Source organism: Neovison vison, chromosome 6 (genome assembly GCF_020171115.1).
Source record: "Neovison vison isolate M4711 chromosome 6, ASM_NN_V1, whole genome shotgun sequence".
Taxonomy (NCBI): Eukaryota; Metazoa; Chordata; class Mammalia; order Carnivora; family Mustelidae; genus Neogale; species Neogale vison.
In genome coordinates, this window is record NC_058096.1 from 206,041,858 (window position 1) to 206,066,899 (window position 25,042).

The 25,042-nt window shown below is 41.5% G+C and overlaps 2 protein-coding genes across 3 annotated transcripts in view; one reads left to right on the forward strand and one right to left on the reverse strand.

The window, feature by feature from the left end:
* ARIH2 (ariadne RBR E3 ubiquitin protein ligase 2) overlaps positions 1-22,346 on the reverse strand; it is a 53,070-nt gene extending 30,724 nt beyond the window's left edge. Inside the window, exons 1-3 of one of the 2 annotated variants that reach the window (XM_044253607.1) lie at positions 22,172-22,346; positions 18,512-18,571; positions 15,637-15,981 (exon numbers count right to left, since the gene is read on the reverse strand). In XM_044253607.1, coding sequence (XP_044109542.1) covers positions 15,637-15,885 — 249 coding nt within the window. In that variant the 5' untranslated portion in view covers positions 15,886-15,981; positions 18,512-18,571; positions 22,172-22,346. Of the gene's footprint in view, positions 1-1,175; positions 1,222-15,636; positions 15,982-18,511; positions 18,572-22,171 lie in introns of those variants that run through there. The other variant, XM_044253608.1, reaches the window with a different exon arrangement.
* Positions 21,191-23,794, forward strand: LOC122910202 (uncharacterized protein ARIH2OS-like). Its single transcript, XM_044254864.1, is given in 5 exon segments — positions 21,191-21,208; positions 21,985-22,183; positions 22,186-22,289; positions 22,291-22,489; positions 22,491-23,794. Coding segments are annotated over 5 exon segments (1,032 nt in total). The 3' UTR covers positions 23,003-23,794.
* The last annotated feature ends 1,248 nt before the right edge of the window (positions 23,795-25,042 follow it).

The following is a 25,042-nucleotide window of genomic DNA, read 5'->3' on the forward strand; positions in this document are numbered from 1 at the left end:
AGACAACTGCTGGGAGAGTTAAGTTCTTCTTTCTGTTTCTTATAAACAATGTAGTAAGTGTGTATACAATTCCGACCCTACTTCATAAGTAGGGCCTGGGGGATGGGAAGTAGGGACCAGTGGGAAATGCAGAATATGGGCCAACGGTAGTAAGATGTTTCCCACAGAGATGTAATAAAGGGTACATGAATGCTTTAGCCGCAGTAACCAGCAAGGAGCTCCTCACTGGTTAAGAGTATACAAGTCCACCACCTCTGCATTTCATTCGATATTCTGGAGGCACTGCCTTCCATGCTCTAAGGGCTTCAGAGACCCTTAGAAATGAAACAGTGTAAACATCCAACTGTCACTTAAAGTCGAGACCACCCTGATGAAATAAAAATTCTGAATCTGCATGGCCTCCAACCCACTCACTACAAGAAAACAGCAGCAGGATTTCAAGGCCTTAGATAAGGTAATTCCAGCAGCAATTTGGCTACTGGCTTATACTTCAGCAATTCTGCGGCTTGCTGTCCCACCCCATGTTTCAACTTTACTGTGCATATTTTCTCCATTAGGTCCCTAAGCAGAAAGCAGACTGTGGTAAAAACAGTTTTAAAAATCACAGGTCCCCAAGCCCACCTCAAGTTTGTTAGTAAACGAGAACCACAAATTTCTTTGTAAGTCTCTATCAGAATTTTATAATAATCATTGAAACAAACATTTCTTGATCTCCTGACCACAAAGAACTTAAAATACTAGAGCGACATAAACCTTGCTACTGAAGAAAATCATAAGAACATACAACATTTTGGACCCTTTCTAATATACAGCCAATACCCATCTTCAGAAACAATGTTTTAAGAGTTTCGGGAAATTTAATAGTTACTACTTGACATCCCAGAGCACCTGGATAGTGTACGTTTAGTATTCCAAAATAATGTATAGGTAGGGCGTGCTAATTTTATGTAAGGATCAAGGCAAATAGTGAGTAGCTTCTGCTCTTGACAAAAGTTTCCCGAGGAAACGCATGAGCACCGTCAGTTGCTTCTTCCTCTTTTTAGTCACCTATAGCTGCTTGAAGCTGTCCAGCCCTTGGGGACAAGTTAATAACATGGCTTGCAAATAGATCCTTCCCCCAGAAAAAAGAAATCCAGCAGCCCACCAAAACTGTCACCAGCCCTTCCCACACTTACCAGTGCCATAGGGAGGATGCAGCTGATGGCAGTGAGCATCAACGGCCTGAAAAAATACAGGTGGTAGTTTCAATTTTTATTTAGAATTCTTACTTGCCAACTGCCTGAAAATTTTTAAGGCTACACGAATGGGTCTCCATGCCTCAGCTTGTGTTAAGCCACTTCGTGGTCCAATCACATTTGTTAACAAACACCAGTAGTAATTCACTAAACAGCAGAGATGAAGGAAAGGAGTGAATTGTGGGTGAGCTTCTGGATCTGGGGTAGAAAGGGGACATGACATAGGAAAGCTAGCCTAAGGAGATCAAGATGGATGAATTCAGGTCTTGGAGGGTAGGGGGTGAGGCGAGAAAGTACTAAAAGGGATAAGAGGAAGAAACAAGGTTAAAGTACAGAGACAAAGGAATAGGTGAATTATCACCCTAGAATGGGATGAAATCAGCAGCAATGATGGTGATAGCGGGGTCCCACCAGGAATCTGACTTGAGGCAAGGCTCACCCCTACGGTCTAATTTAAGTGGTGGGCCTTCACTTCTCCCATACTTCACATCTACATATTCTCAGTTTCTAGGAGGTCAGCTCTCTGGCTCCTGATCATCACTTTGCTTCCTTTCACTTTTTCTTTACAGGTCTCCATGGTGGGAGAGCTGACTTGTAATCAAGGCACCCATGCTATTCATATTTTGAAAAATCTGATTAAATTTGAAGATTTCTCTCATCTAACCTTAACTCACTCTGTCTCTAATCATTAAAATAAATACCAAAAACCCCCAAAGACCTCACTAAATAAAAATTTTATGCAAAATACAATAAAGCAAAAATATGAGTCATCCATCCCTGACCACCAGGATACTTTTTATTATGAAAAATTCCAAACATCTATAAAAGTGAAGAGTATGATGAAAATCATGTACCCATCACCCAGCTCCAACATCAACTCATGGCCACTCAGGTCCACTCTATCTATACCTCATCTATCCATCACCTGCTACAGTATCATGGAGCAAATCCCAGCCTATCTTTTAGGAAGCACGTTTTGACGAAATACCTCTGGAAAGTACTTAGTACAAAGGGCTGGTTAAGCCCCTACAAGAATTCTAAAGAGTTTTCCAGGGGGTGCCATGTAAGCAGGATGACCACCATTTTTACGAACCAAGGTCACATCCAATAACCAAACCAAAAGAAATGCAGACAGGAGCTGACATCCAATGAACTGCACATTGTAGGACTAAAATCCAAATCTCCTACCATGTTCATGCAGCCATAAGCCCACCCTGTCCAAAAATGATTTCAAATAATGCTCTGCCTCTTGTAGCTACTGCTACTGTGAGGAGGCGTGTAAGAGGGAATACCAAACACTAGCTTGGCAGTACCATTCATGTTCCCACTCTTCTCTAGAGGATACCTCAGAGGCTAGCATATCTTACTGATAAAGCCATGGACTCCAAGAACATTTTTCAAAGACAGAACTACCAACTGCTGGTCTTAGCTGTGCTTAAAACATATAACGCTATTTTTATAACCTTTCTGTTTATATAAAACTCCATCGGAAATGGAAGCTCCTTGAGGACAGAAATTTGAAACAACTTCCCTTTCTGCCATACGCAAGCACTTGGAACAATGCCAGCACCAGTACTAGATCCTGTCACTGCACACCCACACTCTCCTCCAGAACCCAGACAGGCACCAAGATCTGGCCTCTAGGGGATGCAGGAAGAGGCCAGATACAGCTCCCAAGGAAGGTTAAAAAGGAAAAAAAAAAAAAAGAATTTAAAAAAGGAAGGACAAGGCGTTCTCTGAGTTTGTAGAGGGTTCTGAAGGGCAGAGATGGTTACAGGAGGTTTGAGGAGACAAAAATCAAACAATAAGGGTTAGAGAAGGGGGAAACAGGAAGGAGTTCAGGCTGGAGTCTGAAGAAGCTACTTTAAGTTTTTCAACAGACCAAGATAATCAAAGTGGCACTTGTAGTGGATATATCAGAAAATATGAAATACAAGTAGAAAAAGATTTATTTATATCTCCTCTCTCACCATTCTAAAAAAAGTGATGGCAGAAACTAAAGGCAAAGAGATCTTAGAATTATTTTATGGTAGAGGTCAGACTATTCCCCCCCCCCCCAGTTCTCAGCATCTATCTAAAAGTTAAAACAGCGGAAGACACTCAGGAAAGAAACATTTGTTTATTGAGAATCAACAAGTTCTTAACCTATCCCAATTACCAATGAACAAAGAAAATCAAATGGCTCATAAAAAGCACTTTGATGAAAAGGAACAATACCTGCCACGCCATCCCACCCCAGCATCCCAGTCTTCCCACCCAGGAGAAATCTCCACCAATTCTTTTGGTTGTCACCAACCTCATTAAGCATGCCCATAATTTTCTAGCAGATTTAGCGTACTTATACCACTCCCTACCACCCCTTCCAAGGCCCAACCTTTTTATATTTAAATTACTACTTTCAGTTCCTTCCATCAGTTACCTTTCTAACTTTATTTATTTATTTATTTTTCCTTTGTAACTTTAAAATACTGTTTACAGGACCAGAATTGCTCTTTCTTCCTTGTGCTTCCAAAGCTACTATCCATAAAGAAGGATATTCTTCATACATTAGGCACAAATACATTTTCTATTCAGTCACCACCAATTACTCATAGTTGTGCCACTTATGTGTTTGATTTGTATTTGGCTTACAACTTTCTGCATACAGTTTTTCTGCTTTGCGTAGGAATTCTAATTCCCTTGCCCCTTGTAAAAAGTTCTATGGTTTCTTCACTGTATTCCAACTGTCTTCCAGCTTCTTGATTTTATCTGTTGCTTGGAATCTACCCATTCCCATTCCCAAATAAATTCTTCCTGGATCCCACCAAATCTGTGTCCAAATCTGGGATGGCTACTTTCCAGGGTAAAACAGAGTTCCTGTTGCACAGGTAACTTGAATCTTTTCATTGGACTACTAGGTTAGTTCAGTCATTTCTTGAAATTTTTCCTTTTTAAAAAATTTTCATCTGTAAATAACTGCTTCAGAAAAGGTATAAGGAAAGAAAATTTCAGGAGTCCTTGCACATCTGAAAACAAGTGTATTTTGCTATGACAGATCTGGTTCAAAACCATTCTCCCTCAGGGCTGGGAAGATTGCTGCTCCACTGCCTTCTGGTTGTCACTGCTGTGGATGACACATCTGATTCCCATTGCTTTTAGAAGACCCAGTGTATCTCATAGAAACTGTTATGGTTTCCTCTCTATTCTTGTTTTTCTGAAATTTCACAGTCACAATTCTTAGCCGTGGGTCTTTCTTTCTTCGTTGAGCACTGGGTAGAAACTTTAAATATGAAGAATGCTCCCTTCTTTTGATCCTGCAAATTTTTTTCTTATACTTTTAAATATTTCTCTCCTTTCAATTTTTTTTCTCACTTCCCAGAAATGCCGGCAGATGATGGTTCTCTGGATTGATCCTCTATGTCTCTTTCTTCCGCATCAATTTTTGCCTGTATTTTGGCTTTATGCTGAGATTTTCTCTTAACTTAATCTTCTGATCTATCTACGGAATATTTTTTAACTTGGCAAACATAATTCATCTCTATGAGCTTTTTTATTTTGACAGTTTCTTCCAGATGGCAACACTGATTGTTTCATGGATGCCATACCTTCTTGAATATCTAGCAGATTACTAAATAGTATGCTTTTAAAAACAAGCAAAACCATCTACTGGTCTGTTTCAGCTCAGATCAATTTTCCTGTTTCTTTTCCATTTTGCATGTTTTCCTCAAATGACTGGTGATTCTTGGTTAAAAAACAAAGGGCCACCAAAAAAGGAATGAAGTAGTGATAAATGCTATAACTTGGATGAACCTTGAAAATATCATGCTAAGTGAAAGCAACCAGACACAAAAGGTCATATACTGCATGATTCCAATTATATGACATATACAGAATAAGTAAATCCATAGAGACAAAAAGCAGATTAGTGGTTGCCCAGGGAGAGTGGGAAATAACTGTTTAATGCATACCAGGTTTCCTTTTGGGTAATGAAAATGTTCTGGAACTAAACAGAGGTTATGGTTGCACACTGTGAATGTACTAAATGCTACTGATTTTCAACTTTAAAGTGGTTAATTTAATATGAGTATTACAATTTTAAAAGGGGTGGGGGATGTCAGGAAAATGAATCCAACTCTGTGTACATGGACAGAACCTGTCAACTGTCAACTGACAGGATTTTCTATAGGGTGCTTAATCAGAGGCAGCATATACCCAAGACTCAAGAGCCCCCAAAGTGAGCAATGATGTCAGCCCAATCTCACACTCTCTAAAGGCCCTACTTCTCCCCGGGGTATTCTCTTTCTTAAAAATATGGACATTATTTTGCCTAGAAACCAAGTGGGGGCAGGGCTGACTATTTTACAGAGAACTTTTTAATTAATCCCCTCATTTTGCAGTTCGTTTATCTCTTCCAGCCTTTGTCAGTCAAATTAGAGCTCACAGGTCTCTTCAAAGATCTGCAGTCTCTTCAAAGATTTGTGAGACAAAGGGGCTCCTGTGTGCAAGGTCTCCACAAGCCACCCCCCTCAACCTACTCTTTGTTGTATTACGAGTTTAATAACATGAATATGCCTTTACTTTCATTTTCATAGTATTTCAAAATAGAAAACCATCCCTGAATTTACCTCATGCTCTTCAGCATCATCTTTCTCCCTGCCCTCCCCAACCACTGTTTTACTTTCCTTCACAATGGGTTTGCATTTTCTAGAATTTTATATCATTGAAATCATAAAATATTTGCTCTTTCCCCCCCTCGGATCCCTTATGCAGCATACTTTTTTGGGATTTACCAATGACGCTTATGTAAACCATTCACTCTTTATACCGCCGAGAAGTATGCTGTTCAATGGGCATACCACTACTTGTTCATTCATCTGTTTCTGGATATTTAGGTTGTTTCCAGTTTTTGGCTATTGCAAATAAAACTGCTACAGACATCTGAATACCAAACAAACAAAAACAAATGGAGGGATACAAAGGTATATAAGGACAGCCAACGATCTTGCAGCAGAAGCCAATGCTAACATGCTAGCGGGGTGTGTGTGTGTGTGTGTTCTGTGCCATAAAATTCAAAACTCTTAAAACATTCACACTGCAGATATTATTTTTACAGCTATCATTATCACCATGATCCTAAGAAACCACTTTTATCTTGATATCGATGACAAAGGAAGTTACATTTAGACATCAGAAATATTACAGGAAAAAAAATACAGGAAACCTATCAAACTTGCCAGTATAGTTGGGTGTCTTTATCCTACCCCTACTCCAGTTATGAAACCAGTACACTCTGAAGGTTGGACACATCCTTTCGGCAGCCAAAGAAAATGCACCCTTTCCTCCTCGCTTTGATAACCTGAATTGTTTCACAATTTTTTTGTACTTCCACATGAATTCTCCACATAAATATAATGAATACCTTGCTTCATCTCTGAAAATTTTGTTTTATTATGTCTGCATAAAATAAGATTTTATTTTATTATGTCTGCATAAAATTCAGGCTTCTGTATCAGAATTGACAAAACTAATTCTGAGAGGCACCCCAAGCTGGGAACCATACATCTACCAGGTATATACTGTCTCTGCTTAGACTTCAGCCAGCTTCATGGAAATCCTTTGATAACTGTGTCTTCTATTTACAAATGGGAACCTAGAGAAGTAGAGGTCTGGGGTTAAATTCTCAACTTCTGCATTCATTGACTTGGCTTAGACAGTCGGATCAACAACAAGAAACTCTCAAAAAGTTGCCCTGGCTTACAAGCAAGAGTTTCTAATTAGCATAAATACACAGCAAGACACATGTACAGAGCAGTACAGAGACAGGAGTGTCCAACTTTGCCTGGGGAACAGGGAGGGCTTCATGGGAGAAGGGAGTCAAGGGTAATTCAGCTTCCAGCTTGGTGGATGGTGGTATCATCAATTAAGACAGAGAATCCAGGGGCACCTGGGTGGCTCTGGTGCCTGGCCTCTGCCTTCGGCTCAGGTCATGGTCTCAGGGTCCTGGGATTGAGCCCCACAACGGGCTCTCTGCTCCGCGGGGAGCCTGCTCCTCCCCACCCCCCACCTGCCTCTCTGCCTGCTTGTGATCTCTGTCAAATAAATAAATAAAATATTAAAAAGAGAGAGAGAGAGAATCCAAGCAGCTAATTTTTTTTAAAAAAAATTGTATTTGTTTTTTAGAGAGAGAGAGTGCACACACGAGCACAGGCAGACAGGGTGGTAGGCAGAGGCAGAGGGAGAAGCAGGATGTGGGACTCGATCCCAGGACACTGGAATCATGACCTGAGCCGAAGGCAGCTGCTTAACCAACTGAGCCACTCAAGAGTCCCCAGGCAGCTAATTCTGATGGCACTGGAGTTATTTCTTGTTAAAAGGAGGCAAAGCTATCTACAGACTCTGGAAAATAAAAGCCTAAACTAAGGGATAAAAGAAATGAGAATGACTAGAGCATATACTGGCCAAGAAAGAAGCCACTAGTCAAAGACGGCAAATTTTCCAGATGGAGACCACTCTGTTCATGATCATAAGAACAGTTCTGTTCTATTAAAATCTCTAAACCAACCTTTTGCTCACTTTCCCTGTATTTTTCTCCATTTCTTGTTGGTAATTTGAGGTTTTCACAGTAAAACCATTTCTGTGTATAAAGATTTGTGACAGTTCTAAGAAAAGGGAACATAAATAAGCTTCAAATTCTGATAATTCATGTCAATTTGAGTAATCAAGCCACAGGACAGACACATTTTAGGAAGAGCAAGATGAGAAGCTTCCTGTATCTCATCTGTACCTTTCTCAAATCCTTCCTATAACTCTTTCCTCTTTTGGGCAGAGAAATCTAATCTGTGAAATTTTTCCTAGAGCAGTAGGGGCAAAGGCAAAGTAAAACAAAAACAAAAACAAAAACAAAAACAAAACAGGGGAGACTGGAACAGAGCACAAGTTAAAGTAAGGAGATGCCCCAATAATAAGAACCCCCAATTAACCAAGTACTTCACATTAAGTAGTTCTATCAATGCAGGCCTAAGACTAAACACAGCAGTCAACCAAAAATGTAGGAATAACAGACAAGCTATATTCCCCTGCATCCTTTTCCTGGTCCCAATTCAAAATTCACTTTGTGTTATTTTTACTTTTCTTATCAGTGAGCCCCAGGAGAAGGGAACCAGAGGCTCTGCATGAAGACAAAAAAATCCAAAGTACATGATCCATCTACCATATGCACACTAGAGACATCATCAGCAATATGCCACCCAGAACCTTCCTCAATGTGGCTTTTAGCCTGCAACTGAAAATGCACATTCCTAAGAGTGTGTTCTAAGGAACTGCAATAAATATGTGAAAGTAACAATCCCACTGTTCTGCACTTGCCCTGCCATGACCTGCCTTCCACCATAACCATTTGTTTGAACATTCATGTGCCAGGTACTTTACATGCATTATCTCATTCACTGCAGCGAAGGAGGTCTTTTTATCATTATTTTACAGTTGAAGAAATTGAAGCTTCGAGATGTTAGGAACTTGCCCAAGGTCACATTATATTAAATGGCAAAAAAGGAAATGGAGCCCAACCATCTGACCCCTAGCCCAGGCTCTGGCCAAGGGCCAAGAGACTCAAAGGCCACATTTACAAAAGTGTTCACAGCCAACATAACCAGTCCCCAAGAACTGTAACACATAAGTACTTACCTAAATGCCCAATGGAGAAAATCTGAGCAAATTAAGGCTCAATATGATGGTGTGATACTCAGCCATTTAAAGTAATTTATGAGGATGAAGTAAAAATGGGGAAATCGTTAAAATACAGGCACACCTCATTTCACCATATTTTGCAGATACTGTTTTTGTGTGTGTGTTTTCAAAAACAAACTGAAGGTCTGTGGCAACCCTGCATCAAGTAAGTCTATCAGCACCATTTTTCTGATAGCATTTGCTAACTTCCTATCTCTGTGCCACATTTTGGTAATTCTTGCAATATTTCAAATTTTTTCATTATTCTTGTATTTGTCTCCCATCCAAGTACTAACCAGGCCCGACCCTGCTTAGCTTCCGAGATCAGATGAGATCGGGCGCGTTCAGGGTGGTATGGCCGTAGACTTATTCTTGTATTTGTTATGGTGATCTGTGATCAGTGATTACAACCTGCTGAAAGCTCAGGTGATGGTTAGCAATTTTCAGCAATGTTATTTTAAAATTAGGATATTTACATTATTTTATAGACAAGTTGCTACTGAACACTTATCAGACGACTGTATAGCATAAATACAACTTTTTTTTGTGCTGTGAAACAAATTCATTTGACTTGCTTTATTGTGATTTTTGCTTTATTGCAGTGGTCTGGAACCAAACCTGCAATATCTCTGAGGCAAGCTTGTATATAAGAAAATATCAGAATATAAAAATACATGTACAGAACAATTACCAGAATCTAACATTCATCAGGTAAGGAAACTATTATGTTGTTCAATGCTATTTTTTTCAGTGCCTGGCACATAGTAAGTGCTTAATAAATACTGGTTAAATGAATGAACTGAAGCACAGTAATATTATGTATAAATTTGGGTAAGACCTGCAGGACTATAAGCAAGGAAGAAAACTCTTATTTTAGATTAAGGAATTATGAAGGGTATTTCTTCTTTAAATACTATAGTAACACCTCAACAATAAAAGGTTAAATATAAATAAGTTAAGGATTAGAACACAAATGTAGGATTAAAAGCACCCCTTAATCCTGGGTGGCTCAGTCAGCTGAGTGCGTGACTTCTTTTTTTTTTTTTTTAAAGATCTTATTTAAAAAAAAAAAAAGATTTTATTTATTTGTTTGAGAGAAGAGCATGAGGGAGGGACATACAGAGGAAGAGGGAGAAGCAAACTCCCTACTGAGCAGGGAGCCAAAGGACCCAAAGGCAGACACTGAAGGCAGCTGAAGGCAGATGCTTAACCCACTGAGCCCCAGGCACCCCGTGGCTGACTCCTGGTTTTGGCTCTGGTCATGATCTCGGGGTCCAGGGGTTGAGCTCCCTGTTGTAGGCCTCGGCAGGGAGTCTGCTTGGGATTTTCTCCCTCTCCTTCTGCCCCTCCCCCTGCTTGTGTGCTCTCTCTCTAAAATAAATAAATCCTGAAATAAAATAAGACCACCCCTTGATTATGCATCATTTGTATGATAATGTGAAAGTACAAGAAAAAGACTAGAATGAAAGCTGCTCTTGAATCTGATTAAGAGCTTATTTTCTGGAAGGCGGTAAACTTAGCGTGTGGTGCCAAGTGCACAGTGCGCACACAAAGTCAATGATGACAATAACCTTACTAAACTGGCAAGACAGGGACAACTGTAGCACTAGTTGTACTTAGGCAATTCTCAACGTCATTCTGGATATTTTTCATCTCCCTTTTAAAAATAAATCTGTACATCAGTAAAATGCACATCAGATTTCCAGACTAAACGTCATGAAGTATGACACACCCACTAACAACCAACTACTTGAAACACAGGAATTTAATCTAGATTCTATTGAGATACAGGCATGCAAAGAAATCTGACATCAGGTCATAAAAATAGAAATCAGATGGCTGCTCAGCATAAATACTCAGTGTTACCAAGCCCAGCTTGAGGATACTCCCATTAATAGTAATAAACATAATTACCATTAACAAATATATAAATAAAAATGGTCTAAAATCCCACTATATCAGGATAAAATAAAGTTGACATGATAAGTAAAATTAAAGTCTTTTCCAGATATTATACAAAAACTTGGTGCCACTTAAGAGAAAGACTAAATACAAGGTATTTTGTGAAAAACATCAATTGCTCATGTTATCAGTACCAAATGCATAGAAATGAGATTGTTTTGAACATGAGACTATAAAGACTTCTGCACTTGGAGTCAGAAGCATTGAAAACTAATTATGATTCATCCACAAAGGGGAAAAAAGATCCACAGAAGAAGAATCATAAAAGATTTTCCAGCCACATTTTGCTGAATATCAAACACGAGATTTTAAAATAAATTTAAGCAAAAGGGTGGCAGAATGAAGTATTCTACGTAAGTTTCCCCAGCTCTACTGCAGTTAATACAATTCATAAAGCAAGAACTGTAGTAAAAACACTCATTATAACCAGCTTATTTCTCCAATCCTATCTGAAGGAACACAAGGCTTAAGAAGTGAACAGCGCAGTTCAGCAATGAAGAAGTTTAAAAATCCAATAGTAAAGACACCCCAGGCTGCATTCACAATCCTCCACATTTTACTCCCTTTAACCTATACTTACTTCTTAGTCTCCTGCTCTAGCTCAGAACATAACTTTCCTATCACCATGCTTATCGACCTGTGGGGCTTGGACTTGACTGCTGTGACCTGCACTGCCCTTCTACTCCAACTTCAAGGTTCTCCTGCAACACAAAGCTCAGAGAGCTCACTTTTGCTCCATTAGACTGGATCTAGCCCAAAGTGGACTACTACTTCTCCTTTTTCATGCATTTGGGTGGGGACCTGAACCACATTCCTCCTCTCCTGCCCACACCCCTGGCACACTGCTGAGAGGAAGAGAGTAGCATGGGGGAGACTCCTCTGGCCCATCACCAATGAAAGCCAGCCTGGGCTATCTGGGCTGAGCCCCTTCCTGAGCAGCTTGATAGCAAATGCCTCAGGAGTTTCACAGAACAGCAGTAACAAACAGGATTCACTGAACAACAAAATTCTTCTTGGCTAACTACTACATATTTTGCAATAAAAATGTCTGTTATTACCAGAAAAGGACTCTTTCATCTGTAAGATAATCAAATAATCTTCGTGTGAGTGTCATATGAAAAGACAGGGTTTGTTTTTGTTTTTGTTTTTTTTAAAGAAAAGACAGGGTTTTAAAGTTAGCTTTGTTTTCCTTAAAGACTTTCTTTAAGACATAAAGACCTACACAATCATGACAAATATTTGTCATAGATTTTCTCCCTCCTACAATATATCTCACCTGACAATCATCTAATCTCTAATGACTACAGTTGATACTTGAATAACATGGGTTTGAATCACACAGAGCCACCTATACACAATTTTTTGCAATACAGTACTGTAAAGGTCTTTTCCTTATGACTTTCTTAACATTTTCTTTCACTAGTTTACTTTATTATAAGAATCTGGTATGTAATACACGTAATATACAGGATATGTGCTCACTGTTTATGGTATTGGTAAGGCCTCTAGTCAACAGTAAGCTACTAAGGAGTCAAAAGTTATATGTGGATTTTTGGCAGTTTGGGGATTGGCTCCCCTAGTCCCCGTCATTGTTCAAGGGTCAACTGTATCCTATCTGTATAAGATGATAGCTAATTCTAAATACAAAGCTTCCATTTTGTCATTATCTGAACACAGTAGTCTCCCTACCCTCCCCCATAAAAGATAGGCATTTTCTCTGTTGTCTATCCTTAGCCCTTAAATCTGATTTCCTGGACACTTTCCTTTCTCAATTAATGATCTTACTCAAGGACTTGTTTTACAACATGTATAGGAAGTTACCCTGACACCAGGGGCCCTCACTAAACCAAAAACCCAGTGTCCCAGACAATAGGAATTTTAATATTTAAGAGACATCAAATCTCAAAAGACAACAAAAGGCTTAATTTTATGCCAGACAATGCCCCATCCATAGGTAACTGCCAACACACAAACAAAACAAGTGAAACAGACATGAGAATCAGTGAAAAAGTCAAGCCAGTCCTCAAACTTAGCTTTCATTCATAAATGACTGTTCCATATGGCTCTAACTTTAAACCACATACACATCATATTTCCTACCAGCCAAATAGCACCTAAATCATATCAAAGAATTAAATATCTCAATATGTCACAGAGTTGTACAAACAACACCAGGATCATCGGGGAACATCAGTAGTAATCTGGATGATCACCACTGATATCTACTCTCAGATAAACATGCAATAGGGGAGCTAGAATAGCCAAAGCACCAATAAACACCATTCCGTAAACGCAGCACTTAAATTATTCCCTCTCATCTCATAAAATATTAATTACAAAAATGAAAACGTTAGTTTTTAGCCAGCCTGAAAAAGGAAGATTGTATGTGATTCCCTCTCTAGTCTCAACCAAGCTGTTTTTGCCTAGCCTCTTCAGTCAAATTCCCAAACTACTTAAAACACCACTGAGTCCCTTTATGCATAGCCAAGCCACCAAAAGAGCCAGAACCCTTGCTCCCCAGCTCCAGAAAGAAAATGGTTATTAGCATGCTTCTCAGTGAGACCTAGGGAAGGGGGAAAAAAAATCCATCCTTTACCGTGATCTAAATTTTCATGGACTGTTTTCCCCTTTGTCTCATTTTCTCTTTAACCCCTTCCTTGTGTTTCAACTTTCTTTCATCTCTTTTTATTTCTTCATCTCTATACCAAGTTTGTTTTGCTCCTTCTTTTCATGATTTTGAGGGTCAGAATGATGCCTTTTCCTGACAGCAGAGAAGGGTGTACAGTAGGGGACTACGGAATCTGGCTCATATGAACAGCATCAGCTACTGTCATCAACAGCTGACAAAATTCACAGTATCCAAGAAATTATTCAACACCTACTATGGATGAAACACTGTGACAGGAATGATGGGGGAGAAAAGGTATAAAGCAATTTCTGTCCTCTATGAAGTGACAATCTAGTCGGAGATCATGCAAAAATACACGAAAAGGTAAAACAACGTAAGCGGTCCAAAAACTGCAGGATGTGCTCTAGTACATACAGGAGCTGTAATGTTCAGGCGCTGAGAACAAAGGACGGTACAACCACTGTGTTGCAGTGGTAGAAGGCTACCCAGGAAAAGTACAAGCTAGACTCTGAAGGCACTCGAAGGGAGGAAAGGGAGGGCTTTCTATGGGGAGACTTTCCAGGGGCCTAACCCTGTATCAGCTTAATAGCAAGGAAAAATGTAAAATTGGGAAATTTTATGTTATGTATGGTTTACCACAATTAAAAAAAAAAACAAAGACAGGTATCTGGGCCCACCCAGAAGGGTAGGAAAGGTAGCACAGAGGGAACAGGGTGCTTATGCATAGATGAAACATCTGATGAACTTAGTCAACACACAGCCACACACCTGATAATACCTTTTCTAATTTTAAATACCAACACTGTGCATAACCTGACAATATGATTAAAGCAAAAGAAACTAGTTGACCAGAGAGGTGTGTGCACTGTGAAGAAGAGATATGATGTCTTTTCTACCACAGAAATGTCCTCTGGAAACACAGGTCCCAGCAGCTTTACTAAAGCTATGGGGCAGAAATCCCAAATCCAGAGGTTCCAATGGGTCTCCATTCTTCAAAGTTTTCTACTGACCACAAGACAAGAAGTCTGCAACCCTTCCAGGAATAAGTCACCAAAAAAGCTGTAGATTTCAACTTCCCACTAGCTGCTAATAAAGCCCTGAGTATCCAAATCTAAGGTATTAGTGAGCCTCTGCTGACCACCTGGGGGAAAAAAATCCCTAAACTAATAGATAAAGCAGCTTTTAGAGAAATCACACATGGCATACCTTAGTTACTTCCATTTAAATACCAACAAGAAAATCATTTGGTTGAAATCATGCCTATGTTCCCCTGACCTTCGATTTAGGCAGATAACAAGATCGATATAGCAGTTCTTGAAGGAAGGGCAGTGAAATAAGAGAAATGGCCCCACTTTCACATAATGGCCAACATTAGAGGAGAAAGAAACATGCTGGGAAATTGTCTAAATGAACATAAAAAATAATTATTGTACATAGTGTTTTATGTGAGTGTACTAGGTACTAGTCTTACATAGCACAAAACATACATGGTAAGAAAAAAAGTGGCCTGAGGTACAAGATTGAAAAGCAAGCTAATTTCAGTGGTAAAAATGAGATTCTTGCTGGGATAACCAACTCTTTAAAATTTCCATAAAATACCTCCCAAATCAAGGAAACACAAACTAAAATCTCTTCCAACATTAGACATTAGTACATGAAACAATGGAATTCAATTACCCAGGGGCACTGATGACTCAAGGCACATCCTGGGTACCTCTCAAGACATTTGCCAGAAACTCACACACGGTGGTACAGAGGATGGTGATTCTGAGGCTAATCATATCTTACCTCATTAAGTTTCATAAGACTCACTTACTGAAACCATGTTAATCTACATAATTCTACTTCTATGCACTTCCAGTCTATCCTGAATTTACTCTATTGTTCCTCATTTTTAGTAACTTGGGAATTTGAGGGCCTTAAATATGCATATTTTAGAAAACAAAGTAAAGCATCAAATGGGTCCAACTAATCCAACACACGTCCTAAATTTGGTTTCACTACAGCGCCACTCATTCCATCAATCTGGAGGAGACATCAGTTAGCAAAAGCTTGTATTTAGATTTAACTGGGGGAATTATACTTGGAATTGACATCACTGCTCACCTTTAGGACAGAAGCTAAGCTGGTCATGTGTTCATTGAGGGCACCCTCGGATTCCTTGTAGGTCAAGCAGGTAAACTGGTACTCCTCAGGATCAAAGGCATCGGCCCCCTGCTGCTCCACATCGCTGGCTACTCCGACGTAATAGTCCTCTATGTCCCCAGGGTCCTCATCCTCTTCTTCCTCCTCACAATTTGGGTCATAGTCCTCTTCATTGCTGTCAGACCCCTGGCTATTCATGTCCACAGACATCTTAGCATCCAGCCAAGTTGCAGATCAGGAAAGCAGCTTTTTCCCCTCCCCCCAAACTTTACCACTTTCTCAAATGCATTAGTGTTTTTTGTTCTTCTAAGGAAGGAAAAGAAAAAAATAAATGTTACTTACTTTCACTATGAGAAGTTATAACAGTAACCATTGAAGAATCAAAACAGTATAGCCTGGTCCTATCCCCATTATGGCCTATTCCAACTCTTGTCTCATATAGGAAACATCATCATCATCTCCCTGCCCAGGCTTATCTAAGCGAAATTCTTTTCTTGAGGAGCAGAAGCACCTAATAATGGTAACTTCACATGAAGGGTCTGGAATGAAAGAGTCAGGAAGGCTGTCTACTCCATATCAAAGGGTCAAATTTCCAAGGACTTATCCTTCCCGCAGGAGTCCTTAAGAAAGAGGCACATCTCACAGCTGAAGGCCCACCAGGGAAGCAACCATAAGGCTGAATTACCAAAATTTAAAGTCTCTTTGCTAGTTATGCCCCACTGACTAGTGATACAGACAGTACACAAATGACACAGTTCCTTTCTATTATAATGTCTAGGAAAAGAATATCACTGTTTCACAGACATCACACTGAGATATCTGGAAAACAGGTGCATGGTTAGTTAAGGAAAACAAAAACCACAAAGCTCTTCAACACCCTCCTCCAGTCTGCAAAAGTTAACTGATTTTTCAGTTTTAAAGGATTCTACTGATTCCTTAAAGGGGTATTCAACACAAAGAAATTGAGAAGGAAAGCTATAAATATACAGAGAAGATTTTGGCAAATACCCATTAACTTTTCTGTACAAGTACTATTTCAAATGATCATCTGCAAGAAACAATATTATACAGTAATTTAATATTTTTAATATTTTATTTGTTAGAGAGAGAGAGAGAAAACCGCACAAGCGGTGGGGGCGGGGAGCAGCAGCAGAGGGAGAAGCAGGTTCCCCAGTGAGCAAAGAGCCCTATCTGGGACTCAATTCCAGGACTCTGGGATCATGACCTGAGCTGAAGACAAGACATCTTAACCCAGGCGTCCCTTAAATAGTGATTTAAATGTAAAAACTCATAAGACTTTAAAATGCAAGAGCATCTGGATGAGATAGTATATAAATAACTTATATAACTAAATCTAGATTAAATACAAAAGTATACATAAAGTCTATTTGAAATAGATAAGCTCTCAAGGGGGTGGCTTGGACCGCTCGGTTGGTTAAGTGTCCAACTCTTTTTTTTTTTTTTTTTTTTAAAGATTTTATTTATTTATTTGACAGAGAGAGATCACAAGTAGGCAGAGAGGCAGGCAGAGAGAGAGAGGAGGAAGCAGGCTCCCTGCCGAGCAGAGAGCCCGATGCGGGACTCGATCCCAGGACCCTGAGATCATGACCTGAGCCGAAGGCAGCGGCTTACCCCACTGAGCCACCCAGGCGCCCTAAGTGTCCAACTCTTGATTTGGGTTCCGGTCATTATCTCAAAGTCCTGAGATCCATAGGGAGTCTGCCTGAGATTCTCTCCTCCCTCTGCCCCTCCCCCTGGTCTCATTGGGCAAGCTTTCTCTCTCTAAAAAAATAAATACATAAAAAATCTGGGGGAAAAAAAAAAAAAAGAATCTCTCAAAAAAATCAACCATCATTAAGACAAAAAATAAAAATTAGGGGCGCCTGGGTGGCTCAGTGGGTTAAGCCGCTGCCTTCGGCTCAGGTCATGATCTCAGGGTCCTGGGATCGAGTCCCGCATCGGGCTCTCTGCTCAGCAGGGAGCCTGCTTCCTCCTCTCTCTCTCTGCCTGCCTCTCTGCCTACTTGTAATCTCTCTCTGTCAAATAAAAAAAAAAAAAAAATCTAAAAAAAAAAAAAAAAAGACAAAAAATAAAAATTAAAACACATTAAAATGAATGTGTTAAGGAAAAAAAAAAAGAACATGTAGTGAATAGGTAAAGGACCACAGAACCCCTTTTAATATAAAAATATCAGTGAATCGGTGGGGCACCTGGGTGGCTCAGTGGGTTAGAGCCTTTGCCTTCGGCTCAGGTCATGATCCTAGGGTCCTGGGATGGAGCCCCACATCAGGCTCTCTACTCGACGGGGAGCCTGCTTCCCCCTCTCTGTCTTTGCTTGCCTCTCTGCCTACTTGTGAACTCTGCCTGTCAAAGAAATAAAATCTTAAAAAAAAAAAAAAAAATATATATATATATATACACACACACATATATATCAGTCAATCAGGGCGCCTGGGTGGCTCAGAGGGTTGGGCTTTTGCCTTCGGCTGGGGTCATGGTCTCAGGGTCCTGGGATCTAGCCCCACACTGGGCTCTCTGCTAGGCGGGGAATCTCTCCCCGCCCCCCACCCTGCCTGCCTCTATGCCTACTTGAGATCTCTCTCTGTCAAATAAATAAGTAAATAAATAAAAATTAAAAAAAAAATCATCAGTGAATCTAAGTTTGACATGCTAACCATAAATGCCCAGTTTTTTAAAAAATCACATTAATGAGAGCAGTACTAATATTTTCAGTTTGACTTTTTAACAAATTGTTTTATATGGCAGAATCAGCTAATTACAAATGAACTATAGTACTTTTCCCATAGGAGAAAGTTAATCTTTAAATTAAAAATACCTGCAATTCTTGAAGATCTTTCAAGATGTCACCCCAAATAGTCTGTCATATAATTTCCATCTAAAATGAAAAGAGAAAATTCTATTTATATTTTTGACATTGGTACCCTGGTTTTGCAAATTTATTTTTTAACAAGTGAAGACATTTAAAAGGATAAGTAGCAAGGGAGCAGAGTAACTATGAAATTATTTTAAGTCCCACAGAAACATGTATACCATTATATTGAGAAGAGTTATTAACAACAGGAGTTACATGGCCTTCTAGAAAACAAAGTGCTCAAAGTAAACAGTCAATAAGAATTTAACCTAGAGGGCGCCTGGGTGGCTCAGTGGGTTAAGCCGCTGCCTTCGGCTCAGGTCATGATCTCAGGGTCCTGGGATCGAGTCCCGCATCAGGCTCTCTGCTCAGCAGGAAGCCTGCTTCCTCCTCTCTCTCTGCCTGCCTCTGCCTACTTGTGATCTCTGTCTGTCAAATAAATAAATAAAATCTTAAAAAAAAAAAAAAAGAATTTAACCTAGAATACTGGTGATGTAAATAGATACCCAGTTCCCTCCCTCAGTTTGAAAACCCACCACCTTATGCCTATGGTTCAGATTCCCTAAGTCACTATCACAATTTCAACCCTAAATGTTGCACAGAAGTGGACAAAGTAAATTGCAACTGACTTAAAATGAAATTTTTAGTATAAAATAACTTCCACGGTGATAATCTAACAACAAATATTGCCAGTATTTCAGATCTCACTTACTCATGAAAGAATTATTTTGAAATAAAGAATGTCCCCAATAGTATCCCCACTAGGCAATATTAATCCCCCTTTGTCACCTATCTTCTGACATGCTCAAGGGTCATCTGACCTGCTCAGAGATACAGAGCTCACTATGCAAGACTATATAATATATAAGTACTATTTGCTCACTCAATTAGAAATCTTATGTCTATTTCTTTATACTACAGGATTTCTCAAAAAACTAAAACTTTGTAACTTCCAAAAAAATACTTCAAACATGGACAAGTAAATATAAACCAAATGAAAATCAAGGTCTAAACAATGATTATGGAAGATTATTTCTAAAACAGTAAAGAACAATTGATTTTTTTAAAATCTTTTTTTTTTTAAGATTTTATTTATTTGACAGACAGAGACCACAAGCAGGCAGAGAGGCATGCTGAGAGGGGGGAAGCAGGCTCCCTGCTGAGCAGAGAGTCCCCACACAGGGCTTGATCCCAGAACCCTGAGATTATGACCTGAGCCAAAGGCAGAGGCTCAACCCACTGAGCCACCCAGGCGCCCCTTAATGTCTTTTTTCTTTTACTTGTATTTTTATTAAAGATATTGCTTACCGGGAAATAAAATTCATAAATACTGCTCCCATCTACAGTATTTCACTACCAATATTTGCTCTCATTTAATGAGGGCCAATTTTAGGTTTGACTCATTCTCATCTTCACAACCCTACAAAGTGGCTATAATTCCCTTCTTACAAATGAGGAAGCCACAGTTCAGAAAGGTTAAGTAACTTGCCAGGATCACAGTGCTAGCAACCGGTATCACCCAGAATTAATACTTCCACCAGATCCACTGGCTACAGGGATTTATAACTCCCCACTACCCTTCCCGAGAACCTAATACTATCCACAAAGCTACCTCCAGAATCACAACAAACAGAAGACCAAGGTTTCCACTTTCTCTGGCTTTCTCCCCAGGATTTGAACTTAGATGTTGCCCAAAGGCTTCTCACTAACTAAATACTCAAGAAGCAGGGGAAAACTTCATACTCCCCTCCAAAAAAGAGAAAGTCATTTCATACTTGGTGAGAGTTCTAGGTCCAGATTTAAATAAAAACTTAATTTTTAATCTTTTCAAAATTAAATTATCCCTAATTATACTCAAAAGAGTGCTGACATTGTTTGAAGGGGCCTGAATGTCGCTGCCTTATTACAAGAATAATGACAATGCTCTGATTTCCTTTGGATGTTAAATATTATCCCTCCACCCCAAACAGAAAAGGAGTAATATAAATTACTTTTCCCCCAGAACCAAAGTCACATGTTGAGGAGACGTGACACCCTCCCTCCCTGGGCTAAAGGATCTAAACTGAAGACTTCTCTCTCAGTTTAAAGTTGACAAGAAAACTTTTTGGCAAGTCTGAAGATGTTTACTCCAAACATAACATTTGGCTCTGAATGGTCATTTAATAAGGATACATCTCTGAAGAAAACTACTTAGCACTTTATTTTTTTTTTTTAAGATTTTATTTATTTATGGGGCAGAGAGAGGGGAGGAAGCAGGCTCCCCGCTGAGCAGAGAACCTGATGCGGGGCTCGATCCCAGGACTCTGAGATCATGACCTGAGCCGAAGGCAGCGGCTTACCCACTGAGCCACCCAGGCGCCCCTACTTAGCACTTTAAAAATATGAACCAGGGGCGCCTGGGTGGCTCAGTGGGTTAAGCTTCTGCCTTCAGCTCAGGTCATGATCTCAGGGTCCTCGGATCTAGCCCTGCATCAGGCTCTCCGCTCAGCGGGCAGCCTGCCCCCCCGCCCTCCCCCTCCCCCGCCGCCTGCCTCTCTGCCTACTTGTGATCTCTCTCTCTGTGTCAAATAAATAAAACCTTAAAAAAAATATATGAACCAATAACTTAGTTTCAAAACCTGACACTATATTAGCCTGTCTAATATGGTAGCCACTAGTCCCGTATGGTTATTAAAATTTAACTTTTAAAACTGAACAGGGGGCGCCTGGGTGGCTCAGTGGGTTAAGGCCTCTGCCTTCGGCTCTGGTCATGATCTCAGGGTCCTGGGATCGAGCCCCGCATTGGGCTCTGCTCAGCAGGGAGACTGCTTCCTCCTCTCTCTCTCTGCCTGCCTCTTTGCCTACTTGTGATCTCTGTCTGTCAAATAAATAAATAAAATCTTTAAAAAAATAAAAATAAACAAAACCCTAAAATTCGGGTTTTCAGTCGCATTAGCCATAAGTCAAATGCTCAACAGCCACGTGTAGCTAGTGGTTACCCTACTTAAGAACAAAAGTATAGAATATGTCCATTGTGGCAGAAAGTTCTACGGGACAGAGCAACAATCAGTACAGAGGTGAAGTCATCAGACAACACGGTTGTCTCTCCCGCGGCTAGCACAGCAGCGTCCGGAGAGACGACGGCCCAACTCCTGGGCCGCACGTTTCTACCGAGGCGCAGGGACCGCCGCGAGGACACCGAACCCACGCGCAGGGGGACCCTTCGCAGGCGAGCGTTAACTAACTGCGCGGGTGGCACTGCGAGGGCTCCGAATGATAACTAGAGTGCGGGGCCCCGGGGGCGGCGCGTATCCCCGGCGCGCCCGGTGGGGAGGGCCCAAAGGCGCCGGCGCCGGTCGGTCGGTCAGAGGCACTGGCCTCCGACCTCTCCGGGAGCTGGGAAAACGGGAGGAGAAGGAAAAACCGAGAAACGCCAGGCGCCCGCCGCCTTGTCGTAGCCCTCAGCCGCCCCTCCGCGAGCGGCGTGGGCGCTGAGACCGGGACCCAGCGCCCGGGGGCACCGGGACCTCGCGGGAGGCGATGAAGGCGGAGCCCCGGTAAGGCTAGGGAGGCGCGCGGCGAGGCAACCCCCCCCTCCCCGGCCCGCCGGGGTAAACAAGGCCGCGACCCGCGCCGCACACTTACTGGGAGCCGCAGCCCTCGGCCGCTGAGCCCGGGCGGACTAGACCGGGTCCGGCCGGGCCAGAGGTTTCAGACACAGGCGCAGAGGCGGCGGCGGAGACTACGGGCCGACGCCGGTCAAGGCCCGCGCTCCTTCCTCCGGTGGAGCCGTCTCCGCAGCTCCGGAAGTGCTCAGTGCAGTTGCGTCACTTCCGGCCCGGGGTCGACCCGAGGTCGCCGAGGTCGCGGGCTGGTGCTGGGTGATAGCGTCCCTTGGCCCGCGCTTCACTGCAGTCCAGCACTGCGATCCTAAGTGTGACCTGGCACGGCCAGTGCCCACGGCTGTGGGAGGCGGCGGAGGAGAGGAGCCGGCTTATTGGAGAGTGGTCAAGGCGTCTCTTCCGGCTTTCTCCCGCTGGCACCGCCCGCCGGGATAATTTTAACCAGCGTTTTTCTCATGGACTGCTCGCTTCACTGTATTCGAGTGTAGTGCACACAGAAGACACGCTGACGTCCATGGAGTACCAAAGGACCGTTGTCTCCCGGCCGCTGTCTGGTGGAAGAAGAACTGGGGCTGTAGGTCGCCGCGCCGGCCCGGGAATTTCTGCCTGCACTCTCAGCCCGCCGCCTGGTGGCCCCCCAGCCGCACAGACCGGGCCGGGCTTTCCTTTTACTCTCCGCGGCCTGGCCCACCCAGGTCTCCCGCTTCCCATTCATCGTCCAAGATTGAATTGTGATTTCGTTTCTTCAATTCCACATTTGCCTTGCTACACGGTTTCTAGAAGCAGTTTAGGAATTATGCGTCATTATGACTGCCAGTTCCTTCTAGGACCTGTTGCCAAGTGTTGTGGATAGAAAGACCCGGAGACTCCCTCAGGTTGCTGCTGCACGAGTGAAAATGCGAGGGTGAAGCGGGTGATGTTACGGAGCATCCTGGCTGTGCGACTCTTCTCATAACCCAAACTATTTCCACCCATACACAAGTCGTGTATGTACTGATACGCAAAGAATCAGTGTGTAACGAGCTCTTATTTCTTGCTTCATGCGTGTATTCGTGTATTTCTTATACATGGTTTTCAGCTAACAGTTTAAGAGCATGTACCTAAATAAGGCGCAAATACTAGAAATCCTCCCTCTGCAGAAGGAAACAAATCCTAGAAAGCCCAAATAAATTTGGAGTGAAAATCAATAGCAATGACTAACAATTGCAGGATTACGAATTTTATATATCTTAACAATGTAAAAGTCTACTAAACTTGAATGTGCTTCTTTCATTTGTCTTCACGAAACATACTCCTTTAAATTATGATACTAGGAAAAGACCTAACGTATATTTTTTGCAAATGAAATCTGAAGTAGAAGCTTTCATTTTGGTATACTGGTAATAAATGCTCTCCAGCAAACAAAAGGAAATTTTCTGTACCACTATTTGCATTGCAAAATAGAGAATTTGTTCACATGTCAAGCACATGGATGTACATATAATATATATATATATATATTATATGTGAACATGTTATATGCTTGACATGTGAACAAATATGAACAAGCATTATCCATATTTGTTCACCTGTCTTCTACTAAAGGTGAGTTTTTGCTTGTTTGTTTTAGAGAGGGACAGCAAGAAAGAGGGAGAGAGAGAGAGAGAATCCTAAGCAGGCTGTACCCTGGGCAGAAGCTCAATCTAATAGCCCTGTGATCATCTAAAATCAGGAGTTGATGCTTAACTGACTGAGCCACCTGGGAATCCCAAAAGGTGAGTTTCTTTTTCTTTTTTTTTTTTTTTTTTAAAGATTTTATTTATTTATTTGTCAGAGAGAGAGGGAGAGAGAGAGAGCACAGGCGGACAGAATGGCAGGCAGAGGCAGAGGGAGAAGCAGGCTCCCTGCCGAGCAAGGAGCCAGCTGTGGGACTCGATCCCAGGACGCTGGGATCATGACCTGAGCCAAAGGCAGCTGCTTAACCAACTGAGCCACCCAGGCATCCCCCAAAAGGTGAGTTTCTTAAGGGCACAGATCCAACCATGTTTTCTTTCTTTTTTTTTTTTTTCAAAAATTTTATTTATTGACAGAGATCACAAATAGGCAGAGCAACAGGCAGAGAGAAAGGGGGAAACAGGTTCCCTGCTGAGCAGAGAGCCTCATGTGGGGCTCGATCCCAGCACCCTGAGATTATGACCTGAGCCGAAGGCAGAGGCTTAACCCACTGAGCCACCCAGGTGCCCACAATCATGTTTTCAATATTACTGTATTACATAACCATTTATTGGGCTGATGATAATACCAGGGGCAGTTTCTGTCCAGGAAATAGAGATTTAAGAATTAAGCCAAAATAGGGGTGCCTGGGTGGCTCAGTCAATTAAGTGTCTGCCTTCAGCTTGGGTCATGATCCCAGGGTCCTCGGATCGAGCCCCACATCGGTCTCCCTGCTCCATGACAAACCTGCTTCTCCCTCTCCCACAACCCCTGCTGTTTTCCCTCTCTTGCTATGTCTCTCTTTGCCAAATAAATACATAAAATCTTTTAAAGAAACAAAAATATTTAAGGATATCATAAAAATATGTGCACAGGGGCGCTTGGGTGGCTCAGTGGGTTAAGCCGCTGCCTTCAGCTCAGGTCATGATCTCGGGGTCCTGGGATCGAGCCCCGCATCGGGCTCTCTGCTCAGCAGGGAGCCTGCTTCCCTCTCTCTCTCTCTGCCTGCCTCTCCATCTACTTGTGATTTCTCTCTGTCAAATAAATAAATAAAAATCTAAAAAAAATATATATATATATGTGCACATATATGTGCTTTGGAATCATGATTCAAATAGGGAACGTTTACAGCACCCAAAATGTCCAAAAGTAATAGTTTGTTAAATTATGGTAAAATATACAATAAAGAAAACCATTAACA